Below are 13,100 nucleotides of genomic sequence, written 5' to 3'. Positions count from 1 at the left end.
TTCTGGCAATCATTCAATTTCTGCATCTCAGAATCGAGTCAATCTTGGAGGGTACGAAGGGAAGAGACGTGCTTTATCTTATATCCGGAAATAAAAATAAATGCGTATTTGGCAATAGGTAATATTTACCTCAGAATTATATTTAAAAATAATAATAATAATAATAAATCCGCACCTTAGGACAATATCATGAAAAGGAACGTACTTTATGTTTCCAAATAAGCCTTGTACATGTATTAAGCGTGTGTCGAAACAGGCACAGTTCGAGGCGTTTAGTTTGAAATGACACGAAGGAAAAAGCCTCTCCACCTCCTCAGACTTGATGCAGCTGCCTGGTGGAGATAATTGGAGCTCTAAGTGCGCTCTGCGCTGCGCTGCGCTCTCACGCACACAGAGAACAATTGATGGGAGACAAACTCCTCTATGACGCGAGGAAATACTGATCGGAGAATCAAACGATTTGTTCACTTTTTCGAGCGACACAGTTTTTTCTTTTTGATTTATGTTTACGGAGGGGGACTTACGCACGGATTGTTCGGCATCTGTGCCATAGCACAGCAGTGAGGCGGCTTCGCCAAAAATAATGCCCCTTACCTGCAACTTTTTCAACAGGGGCCTCATGGGTTATTGTGGTATCATCGACAATTTACGTGTTTTGCCATCGTCTCGCGCTAGATGGAAACTGTTGTTGATGTGCACCATGCTGTGCTTTTGGGGATATTTCATATATTCCAACTTTGGCGACCGTTTAACTGCGTTCCCGGTGAGGCGCGCAAGCCAGGGAGTCACTTCTGACAATCACATCTCCAGGGGCTTGCTGCACGAGAGAAACGATGGGGACTACGCAGGGGAAGAGTTGGAAGAAGTTGATAGTGACGATGGACTCGGGGAAGACCTTCCCGATGAGCAGTTGCGACGAAGGCTTCCGCAGGCGATCATCATCGGGGTGAAGAAAGGAGGGACCCGCGCGCTGCTGGAGTATCTGCGCATGCATCCGGACGTCGTTGCTACGGGAGCAGAGCCGCACTTCTTCGACCGCAACTACGAGAAGGGACTGGACTGGTACAGGTAAACCCCGACCTCCGCTTATAATCAAACTTTATACCTGGACAGCCATCGTGCACCAAAGCAGCTCAGTCTGGCAAAGACGAGTTTAATTAAATTGTACTCACATCCAACTGCTGGAGGTTTGAAATCATGTGCTGTTAGTGCACTCACTGAAGAACGTTCAGGGCATTTTCAAGACTTTGTGTGACAACTAAAAACGCTGCATGCCATTGATAGGTCACAAAATAAAATATGTGGAAATATGGAATATTACATAAGTGCGCTCACAATTAGAAAATCTGTAAATTGAAGAAAATTCTCACTGCGTTTGACAAAAGCTTTAGCCACAGGAAAATAAAAAAAAATATTATGCTACTGTGATTGACGTCCGAGACAGAGAGAGAGAGAGAGAGAGAGAGAGAGAGAGAGAGAGAGAGAGAGAGAGAGAGAGCGTCATGTTCTTTTGATTTGATCTGACGCCTTTTCTGATCCTGAGCAGTCTGGGTGGTTTGCTCAGGGACCCTCGGCAATGGGCTTTGAACCAACAAACTTCTGGTTACAAACTGCCTAGTTTTGAAAAAATCAGGGGTCAGGAAGTGACCATATGTGGTTGTACGGCTCACAAAGGGCTCGCAGCTAAAATGTAACTTGTTAAAATAAAATAAATTCAATTAATAAATAAACATGATTGCATTTAAATGGCAAACAGAAAGCATTATTGTGGATACTTTGGGGGAAATGAACTGTGCCAAGTTGTAATCTTCTTCTGAATATTAAGACATTTCAGCTTTCGTCTTCATCTCAAACCTAATATTGCTCATTTGCCATCACTTTACCTGGATCACTCCCAGTTGACATAAACTGTAATCTGCTGTCATAATCAATAGTTCACTAAGCTGTTGGAGTCACAAGAGGATTAAAAGTGGCATTTCAGTTATTGTTTTGTTTGTTTTGATTGATCAAAGTTAGAAGAAAAACCTATCACTGCATTAAAATAGGCTTTATTGAGCCTTATGAGATTTGTCAGTGACTTATATGTGTAAATGTTATGTTATGTAATACTTTGAAGTCACCTTGTGATTTACACACACATTTGTTGCTGAAAGTTGTGTTCAATTCTGTATTTACTTGGTGAGAAAAGCACTAAAACGGTATTTAAGCAGATGACTTGTAACGTCTTGTGATTGGTGAAGGCAAAATGAAGGTGTTGTCTCTCTTTGTCAAAGAGACCAAAATCCAAATAAAATGGTAATTGAGTCGTGGGGTTGTGCAACTGGAACATCTTGACACTGTTTACAACTTGAAGATCTTCATTCCTGAGGGAAGATATTCCAGTTGTTCAAGTTCAACCATAATTAAACAATAAAAATGTGTTTTAATAGGTTGTTTCAGTCATTCGATAGTGGTTTTGAAACTTGACTCAGGAATGAAGATCTTCAAGATGCATATATGTAAAGATGTTTCTTTATGGTGCTGACCTATACAAGTGTCAAAGTCTAAGGCTATGCACATTCCTTTACTTGTTGTATGATGGTAATTGCAAATTCCATCATTGTGCATTGAAGACTATGAATGAAAGCCAGCAATTATCTGCTCACTGATGCAATCACTCAACTTTCACAGCTCATAGTGGAAAAACAGAAAACTCCAGGTGAATAATACCGATGGAATATCAATATCTTTTGTAGCCAAGTTGTTTTTCCTTGAGTGCCTTACATCAGAGTGACTACATTGTTAACCAGAGATAATAAGAGATGCTGCTGCTTTCGGTGTCCATTTGACTGAACTCGGGGATTAACACGCAATGTCAAAGGATTTAGACAGTGTTTCAAAGCTGGTTCTATGAAGCCACAATAGGGGAAGCGAAGTACCGGTATTGTTCAAAGGACTTCTCGCTTAAGCTCCTTTAAGAATTTCCGGTCAGGTTTAGGACGTTTTTGGATGATCAGTCTGTGAAGAGGATCTTTTATCTGTCCCTACAGATTGAACATTAGGATCAAAGTGACACTATGCTTGGAGACGTTTTGAAATTATTACACTTAATAGTCTTCGTAGTATTCCAATATTCCCCTCGTAGTGCGTTAGTGGAAAATGCAATGGAAGAAGATATGCTTAAAAAAGAAAATGTTCCATCACTGAAAAGCTTCAACACCTTAACGTTTCTTCCTCCATAGCAGGTGGAGCTAAACATCCAGCCACTGAATCTGAGACACTACGCATAAGAGTACCACGGCAACGACTCAAACTTAATATATAGGAGAGTCCTGGAGCATACAGCTCTTGGATTAATCATTGTGAGAGTAATATTTTATTGTGCAAAGGTGTCTACTTTGCAAAGGTGACTGGCTTCTCCATATGTTTCACTTCATTACCCTTGCACTAATATCGAGCTGTCGCTCGGGGAGTAAGGCACGGTGTGCTGGGTGGGCTTATCAGCTCCCATGGTGGCATTGAGTTATGCCCACAACATTTATCTGCTGTGACTGGTGTGTCCATCCTGCTGGAGGTCCACTGTGTCCATCCCCCTGGAGGCCCCCATAGAGGAGAAAGCCCTTCGCACAGCAGGACACCGACAACAATTTAACATGTTTTCACCCACAGACAGCAAAAAAAAAAAAAAAAGAGAGAGAGAGACCCAGACAGACAATTGTGCACGCTTACTCACACAGAGCACAGTGGGCAATTCCTTAAATCCGTGGGAACTGCTTCCTGCTCGGCCCCTCCTTTCTTTAAATACGACATAATTTTAACTTCCCCCTAAATGTCTCTTCTGGCAAATTAAATACTCATCTACTGAAAGCACACTTAACTCAAGTCTTGAGCGTTCTATACAGTAAATGTGACTTAATTGCTGTAATCGTGTTTTTCTTCTTAAAGTTCCACAATGAAGAGGTTTCTTACAACTCAGCGAGTGTCAGAGGAGACAGCCTACAGTAATCCTGCTCAGAGCCCCGGGGGAGCTTATTGCAGCGCAGTGCCACATAGAGGGCAGTAAATTTAGAGTGAGCCTTTTCTTACTGTTGCACCGCAGAGCTCAATGAAAGGGGGTGTTGGAGAACCCCCGAGGACTGCATTAACCACAACAATAAAGGAGCAGACAATTAGTGTGAAACATGTTTTCTCTGCCTTTACTTTGTATGCAAATGTGCTCAGAAGGGTGAAAGTGCCCTTTGACGAAGCCCAGCAGGAGTTCATCAGAAAGAGCGTTCATTGGAACCTTCCCAAGAAAAGACTCAAACACTAGAAGTAAGCATTTTTTTAAAGCCTAAAAGTTGACTTTTGAAGATCATTCTCTGCAAAAGTTGAATTTTTTTTTCACCACTGGTGGATTTTTGCTTACTCAACACTTTTAGTTGCATGGAATCGAGGGAATTGGTGCAAGTGAGAGCGATTTCCCAATGAATGTAATGTGCTTAAACTAATGTGTCAGCATGCTGACAAGAAAAGAGAAGTGCATTGATAATGAGATGCTTCAAATGAGCAATTCACACACGTGAGGTGACGTTTCCAACATAGATTTTTTCTCTAACAGCCTTGACAATTTAAAAAACATTATGTCCTTCAAAAAGCTTTTCAATCTTGTCCTCTTATCATTTTTTTTGTGTGTGTGCAAGCATCTATTAAATGAATCAATCAGACTGTCAATACAGGTAATCGGAACCCCGCCCCTCCTTATTCTGGCTACTGGAGATTAATTTGCCACAGCAACCCCCTGGGCTTTTCCTTGAGGCAATTTATCAAACCGCAGCACTTATCACAGCACTTTGGAAACACTGAAACAAAACAAGTTCACTCCATTATATCCCCATGAGTTGTTGACTTCCTCATTGCCCTCCTTTGTTGTATCTTCAGAGAGATTCGGTTGTTTTTCTGATATTTCCCCTTCACTCTCCTGCTGAAACTCCCTGACAGAAAGTCAGAGTGACTTTAGAAAGAAGCAGCCCTCTTTGAAAGCCCCAGTCTTTGAAATTGTGCTCAGTTTTACTGATCCCGTCAGACCAAACTGCCTCTGTGAGGAACTTGATAAATATTTGAGCCTTACATATGATAGTCAGAGGTTTTTGAACGCAATAATTTAGCAAAGCCTCCACTTCATGCCTTTTTACCACAGTGCACAAAACACACTCATGTCATGTCTCTGAGCGAAGAGTAACAACAAGCAACAAGCATCTGCTACATGATACTTCTCGTCTTTAATTTCTTAATCCAGAATTTAAGATCTCACCTGTTGTTGAGTCTCTCTGAGCGCAATTAGATTGTAATGATGTTTTTTATTCAAGCACACCACCTGCTTTACTCCATTAGAGTTCTGAAGACAGTGTGTGACGTAACGCATCAAATGTGCCGGTAGCAATCAGTCTTCGTAGTTGTTAACTTACCTCTGTGATATATGCAAAACAACACAATGTGATTAGCTCCAGGCATTTGGTGTACCTGGGAAGCAACACCCTGTTTTAAAGTGCTCGCTGGCTCCATAAACCACAAAGTGAATTGTTTTGTGTGAATGCAAGGCTGACAGCTGTGTGAAGGGAGCCAGGATGCCTTATGTACCGTTCCCCCATCGTCTCCTCCTCCTCTCTTCAGAATGGGCCTGTTTCCACCAGAAAGCCAGGTGGCCTTGAGTTCTGCATATTGACAGTAATGATGGAGGATGGGAAAAAAGTCATTCTCTGCTCCATCCCTGTTGTTCAGGAATTCTGTGGAGAGACTGACTGCTGCTCAGCTTTATATAAGAAGGTCATTTGTGTGAGGCTACTGCTGCTGCTGCAACTGATGATGCTGATGATGATGACTTTCACATGCCTGATAAGACGGACTGCGACAATCAGCCAACACCTTCCCTGTAGATGCCTTCCTCTTTGATTTCTTTCTGCTCTGATTATTGTAAGTGGTTGCATGCCACCACCTATCATCCTGTCTTTGAGAAGGGGGGTGATTCTAACAGTACCTCAACCCCTCTCAGAGCTGCAGGGGAAGATTAGAATTCATCACTGCATTAGATCATTCTGAGGGTTTGGGGTTTTTCTTTTTTTTTCTTGGAGCTGTCCCTTGTCAGCGAGGTCTGAAAAACTGAAATATAGATGCCAATTAGACTCAGTCAATGCAGAATTCTGCCAGATATATCTAAAAAAAATTCTGGCAGGAGTTTCCTGCACTGTACTGGTTGTATACTTTGGTGAATTCCTGTCCTGAAGGCTTCATGTGACAGCTGAGCACAAAGCTTCATGCAGTAATTCCTACCTTTGAACCTCGACGCTTATGCCAATGAATGTAAACAGGCAACATATTTCAAACCGTATGAAGTGGCACTTGATAACTTGAACACGTAAGGTGGTCCTTTGTCGTCTCCATTCTCCACATGGTGCCTGGTTTAATCTAATTCTCTCTTTACCCCTTCCTCTCCGGCAGTGTCTCTTTCTCATAACCATTCTCATTTCTCATTTTCCTCTGTGCCGCCTCTAATTATCTCCTAATTACTGCAGTTCCTTTCTGAGTTGAGGTGAGAGGGAAAAAGATGGTGATGTTGAAAGTATCAACAACATTATAGATCTAATGCAGTAATTATAAGTAGAAACAGTTTCAAAGTGTAAAATCCACGATTTTCAGCTTTAACAATACATTTGAATCCTACTTGGATGTTTTAGAATATTTCTGTGTTTATAGATTTATGAAGTAAAATGGGAACATGCAGAATTAATTAAGGGGCAAAATGTCAATGCAGACTCAAAGAGTGGGCTGGTTTTTATGTTGTTGTCTGGAAGCTGAATGTGAATGCCTTTGCATGGCTGATTGATGGATGAAAATGCAATGGATCCTATTGGTTCCACATTGTTTATTAAACATTACAAATTGTTAAAACTTCCTACATGTACCCCCCTTGGGAAACTCTTTCACTCAGTCAGGGTTGTTCTCTCATGCTTTATCTGTGCTAAGATGAATAATGCATGGACTCCGCATGCAGATTGTTTTGCTCGTTGAAAGTTTGATTGGTGTTAAGTTTTTGTTCTCTTAAAAGCCCTGAGGAAGGCTTCCACAGTGCTAATTGAGTTATTTGAGTCTCGTCCACCAATTACCTATATTGCATTCTTGATGTTCTTTTGGGCATTTTCAACTTTGGTTCCATTTGTCAGGATAACTAAACGTGAAATACAAAAGTAGCAAAGAACAGGTGACACGAGACATGAAACAGTATAACAAGCAGTACTTCTTGTGTGTTTGTATCTGTCACTGATAAATAATGAGCGACGCCTCTTCTCCCAGCGCTCTCCACTGAAAAGTTTTCTTTCTGAAGCATACATTTATATAAAAAAAACTGCCAGGGCTAAAGGGAGATGTCGAAGTGTCTGGTGTGCACACCGACTGATGGTTGGAAATGATGGCAATCACTTTAATGACATGGCTCATCTGCCTCCCCATTGTTTGATTAACCCCTCACTATCAAAAACTGACGATATTTTCTCACATCGGGGTTGTGGTGGTGAGGGTGTGTCCAAGCGTGGGCGCAGCGGAGAGCTGGAGGAGCTGATCGGGGTAGGTGGGGCCCAGATGCAGCAGGAGCAGGTTATGATGAGCTGGCGGTGTCGGAAGTCCTTCCTGTGGTAGACGGAGAGGCGGACCAGGGACTGACAGCGAACACCGTTAGAATGTGATACCTGCAGACCAAACACATCTCAACCCAAATTTTAAAGTTTAAAAACACCCAGTGTGTATTATTGTCAAGTAGGATTAACCCACGCATATATACACTAAAAGGATTTATAAACAACATGATTAAAAGGATTTTGATCCAGTTATATAGGCTTTGTGTTCACACCATGTTCACCTCGCTTCCGTGTGTGTTTATCCACAGCCTATATATTCATCACTCACTGTCATCGCTATCGCCACGTAGATATTTCCCCTTTTCTCTCTCTCTCTCTTTCTCTCTCTGGACAAAAGGCAGCCATCCATGTAGCCAAGAAGGCAGTCATCCGACCCCTAATGCTCTATCGTTTTGCTCAGTCCTAATTCCCCTTGACTCACTTTTGCCATTATCCAGTCAGAGCTGCAGTTAACAGGGTGCATTGTGATCAACCTGAGCCTTCCAGGGTCAAAAAGGATATGCATTGACGAAAATGAAGAGCTAAAGCTTTTCCTTGGAAGGAATTTAAATTGTTGCAAAATCTTCAAAACATGAGGAGAAAGGTGCATAATATTTAAAACCCCAATCCTGCCTCGTCGGAGCAAAACCATCATTTATATGTTTATATGCAGGGGTCTAAGAATTATCGGCTTCAGGTAGATTGATTGTCAGCAGAATTTATGTTTATTTATGTCTCAAGAGTTTGAACATTTTGTTAACAGTGTTTGTGTTTCACGTGTAGTTGTGGATGATTGCTAGAACTCCTGCCATAAATACCAGACACTGTCACTTATTTTCCACTCAAAGCTGCTCACAGTGTCTGCAGTTATTTTTTGGATGATGCTTTAATTATTCCAGCCAAACTTCGTTTGAAATATACAATGTAAACATAAATTTTTTTTTTTAATCCATCATTCTTTCAGAGCATTATTTTTTAGCTGTTAAAATACAAATATGTTATTTTAAAGATTAATGTCTGCAATGGTTCAAAGTGAATTAAACTGTCCAATATTGTAACCATAAACAACCATCATTGTTTTTTTTTTTGTTTGTCTGTTTGTTTGTTTTTTTAGGAACTTGATGCCCAAATCGACAGAAAACCAAATGACGATTGAGAAAACCCCGGCTTACTTCATTACCAAGGAGGTTCCTGCTCGAATCCACGCCATGTCTAGATTAACAAAGCTGATACTTGTCGTCCGGGACCCTGTCACCCGGGCTATCTCACACTACGCTCAGGCTCTGGAGAAGAAATCAAAAATTGCCTCCTTCGAATCCATGGCCTTCAAGAACATGTCAGCGGGCGTGGTCGACAGTGAGTGGATTGCCATTGAAATCGGCCTCTATGCTAAACACTTGGTGAACTGGATCCAGCACTTCCCCTTGAAACGGCTGCTGGTTGTTGACGGAGACCGTCTCATTAGGGAACCTGCCGCTGAATTAAGTCGTGTTCAGGACTTTCTTGGACTCAGGAAGTTGATCACAGAGAAGAACTTTTCCTTTGACACAGAAAAAGGCTTCTACTGCACCACAAAGGCTGAAGAAGACTACAAGATCCCACATTGTCTGGGAAAAAGCAAGGGCCGAGCCCATCCAGTTGTTCGTCCAGAATTGATGCAGCAGCTAAAGAAATTTTACAAACCCTTTAATAGGATGTTTTACAAAATGGTTGGTCAGGACTTTGGTTGGGATTAAGGAAAACAAAAGGGTGATAACAAAATGAAAAGAGTGATGTGGTTCCATGGTGTGTGGTTTTTATTTTCTTTTACCTTGCCAGTCGGGAGAAATGGTTTTACAGTATCTGTACAGTATTGATGGTATGTAAGATACTCAGAGCTATATTTTAAGATAATGTATTGTTATGATATGAACTCACTAAGGTGCCTAATCAGGGGTATTCATCCGTTCTGATGAAGAATTTTTTCAAAGCACAGTGTCTTTACAGGTATTGTCATCTGGGTCACACTCCCTTTTTTCTCTGGGATGTTTTGGGGGGTTTCGGTTTAAACTTGGGTCTATCTTACTAAATGCTGGGTAATATCCTCTCAACATTTGTATGATGCTCAGAGGTCTGTGGGCCCACTTAGTCAAGTCAAAGCATGCCTCAGCTGAACCAGTACAACTTGCCAACTGGATCAATACAGTAATAGCTCCTCATCGTGTCAGTTAGACCTGAAAGATGGTACTGCCTTAGTCTCTCGAGGGTTTCAATACAGCATTGAACCATTAATGGTGGCAAGTTTATGGTTGACCCTTGGGCCAAATTCAGGTTAATATTAGAATATACATTCCCATTGCAATATTGCAGCTTCACTGCTGTATTACTATTTCTATGTTAATCTGGATCCAAAACAGTTCAGTCAAAGAACATCTGGGATGTTTTTTTATCCAGATCTTTTAAGCCCTGAACAAAAAATGGATCCTCAGGAAAAAAAGTAATCTCCCCAGAATGCAATGGCTCTCAACCATTAACATTCACTGCTCACTGGAAACAGGTAATGTGTCAGTTAGACCCTTTCCGACACAACACTGCAATTTCTAGCGTTAAAAACAACATTCCAATGTATAATTTCAGTGATACCTGAACAAACCTTTCCATACTCAATTCTGGATTCACGTTGAAGGTTGGGTTTTATTCAACTTTCATGAACATGAAACAGCACTTGTAACATTATTCTATTATTCCATGACAAATGAACTGCAACCATGTTGTAGAGGCACTATTTTTATGTGTACATTGCTTGGCGAACACTGAAATGAAGCGGGTTTGACTGAGACATTGATTAAATGGTTCAGTCATTTATATGAAGTAAGAAATAAAGCTGTTTTAAAGAAATCAAATATGATAGTCCTTGTAATTCTTGAATATCAGGGAAGAGCTGAAAGAAAGAAGAATCTTAGTTTCCTCACTGCAATTGTTGTGTGATTGATACTCTACCACTACATCACCTGTGCATATTGTCTTGATTCCCCAGGGGAAGAAGTGTGCTGCTGTCTCTAATTCAGCATTTTGCTCATTATAGCAGTACTAGGCTAATTAACTCCTGCATTTAGCTGTCTCAGCCTACCACTGCCGCCACTTGGTGTGTATGCTGCAAAGATCCACACAAACACGAAGTGTAAACATAGAAGTGGCATCATTCAAACAAAACAAGAAACCTTTTTTTTTTTTTTTTTTTGAGCTTGGTTACAACATAATCAGTGTTGAGTCATGGTTGCTTCTGATTTTACAGCATCTTGCCTCCAACAAGGAATTAGTCTGTTGTGCGAATATGTTTTGTGTTTTGTGGTCTGTGAACTCTCCTCCAGCAACTCAGGTGTCATGACATTGGTGATATATTCCGAAGAAGCGAATCACTTTGTGCTTTTAACAAACAGCCTTTATGTAACTCACCGGAAAACATCATCATTTACTGGAGGCTCCTAGAAATGGTGAAGTCGGAGTCTCTGGTGGAAAGCAAGCAGTCGGATCACCAAGGAAGCAGCGCCCTTTGCAATTAAAGCGATAGAGGAGGGTTGCAGTAATTGCTAGGCTCCCAACTGGGGAATTGCTGTTAGCACACATCCCTTTTGGCTGATGTAAGGGATGCTTCTGTTATTTGCAGGCAGGGAAGACAAGGAAAATAGACACCTGGCAGCACTGAGAATTAAGAGACTTCAAACAGCCCCTTGACAGCTACCTCTGGGGAAATAGTATCAGAGTCACTGAATAAAAGTTAAAGAAACTAAAACACCTCGCAACAGCACGCATTTTGTTTTGGAGGATAACAGATGTAAAGAAATGTGTTGTTCGGCTGGACGAAACAGGAGCTAACCCGGGGCTACGCTGGCTCCACTTCTTTGCTGGGCCACAGAGGAACCAGGCCGGGGCCAGACACGTCATCAGGTGGGGGCGGAGTTATTGATGGAGTTATTGCTACTTACAAGGCGGAAGAAACGCAAACCGGCTTTCTGAAAACTACAATGAACACGGTGCCCTGGAGTGGTTATAATGAAAAAAATGTAAATAACGTGTGGGAACGATATAATAAGTCGTTCCCTGAAGTTAATAATGGGAGGAAATTAGGTCATTTTATCCGTGAGCTCTCGAGACCGCAGCAAGCTTGCGGCGCTGCGCTGTCAGCTGAGTGAGATATATTTTTTAGAAGCAGTTTTGTTTTCACGCTTTTCATCGTAACATCATTGTAACTTACTTCACTTTCATGTCTTGTTTCGCGTTATGACCGCAGGCGGGGGCAATGCACTCGCTACATGGGTTTCGGCTACATGGGTTTTGGCTACATGGGTTAGTCACACTTTGTATTATTTAACTGTTTACTTTTGAAGAAAATACTTGAAGTACAGACTGCCTACAAGACCAGTTGTCTTTATTTTTATTTGCCACAGTTACTGCAAAGACACTTTATATTATTTAACTGTTTACTTTTCAAGATAATACTTGAAGTGCAGGATAAACCTCTTGCTGTCTGTTGATGTGCAATTAATATGGAAGGTTATGTACAAGATTATGTATAACAACAAGCACCTGTCTGTTCTACTCATTTCAACTTACTTGTGAAAACTGCTAAAAGAATTCTGAATCTTTTGACATTTCACAACTTTTTCTTTTAACACTAATGCAAATAGTTACTTTCCTTGGTAATGAGTTACTTTTATGATAGCGTAATTCAATTACTAACTCAGTTACATTTTGGAAGTAATGAGTAACTATAACTAATTACTTTTTTAAAGTAACGCTCCCAACACTGTTAATAAGACAATTGCCTTCCTCTCTGGCCCCTTATCTTATATAGTATTGTCCAAACGTTAATCCTAATCCGATAGCAAGGGTGAGCATTAAGCTGAGACTGTAGAGTTGGAGTTGACATGTATGTGCTGACGTGGCCAATCTAAAATCTAATCCTTCTTAAATAAGATCTCCTTAGCTTTGGTGGTACCAACTTGATTGACACAACTTCGATCGCAGAGAATTCATGAAAGATGATGATGCAGGTGTTTTAAACAATTAATGAACTCACTGGCTCCTTTCACACCCATACCTTTTAATTATAAATTCCAGGTGCACTCCAAGTACACTTCTGACATAACAGGTCTAAAATGTCAGATAACAAAGAAAAAGGCTATAAACACATACCAAGCTCAAACCAGTGATACAAGAAGTACAAAGTGACACGTGCTGACAGAAGCAATTAAGCAAAGGTCACAACCCACCCTGCCTATTTTTAGTCCATACATTTTTTGGGGAGGCCAGTGCTGCCAAGTTTTTCTGAAAATGTGGGTAGGTAGGGAGTGGCAAGAGGAGGGAGTACGTCAATGCAAGGTGCACGCCACGCCTGGCCGTGAGCAGTTGTGTGCATCATAGGTTGCACAAGTGGTAAGTGAGTTGTAGGTGCTTACAACATAAGATCTCCATGCCATATTATCGTATGGA

At 41.2% G+C, this 13,100-nt stretch overlaps 1 protein-coding gene across 1 annotated transcript; it reads left to right on the top strand.

Annotated features, from left to right (window-relative positions):
- Nucleotides 1-416: 416 nt before the first annotated feature.
- On the top strand, nt 417-10,435 carry LOC308141498 (heparan sulfate glucosamine 3-O-sulfotransferase 3B1-like). Its single transcript, XM_080511684.1, has 2 exons — nt 417-1,068; nt 8,743-10,435. The coding sequence occupies exons 1-2, from the start codon at nt 584-586 to the stop codon at nt 9,362-9,364; spliced, it is 1,107 nt and encodes a 368-aa protein (XP_080367810.1). The 5' UTR covers nt 417-583; the 3' UTR covers nt 9,365-10,435.
- Nucleotides 10,436-13,100: the final 2,665 nt, after the last annotated feature.

The sequence above is a fragment of the Blennius ocellaris genome (assembly GCF_963422515.1).
Source record: "Blennius ocellaris genome assembly, chromosome: 16".
In the NCBI taxonomy this organism is placed as follows: Eukaryota; Metazoa; Chordata; class Actinopteri; order Blenniiformes; family Blenniidae; genus Blennius; species Blennius ocellaris.
The sequence above is the reverse complement of the archived record's forward strand: the minus strand, read 5'-3'. Positions and strand labels throughout refer to the sequence as shown.

What these genes read in the sequence shown, in the direction of transcription:
- LOC308141498 (XM_080511684.1), top strand. Translation starts at nt 584, where the DNA reads ATGCCCCTTACCTGCAACTTTTTCAACAGGGGCCTCATGGGTTATTGT. An exon ending in AAGGGACTGGACTGGTACAG is followed by an intron (nt 1,069 to 8,742) that starts GTAAACCCCGAC and finishes TTGTTTTTTTAG; the next exon opens with GAACTTGATGCCCAAATCGA.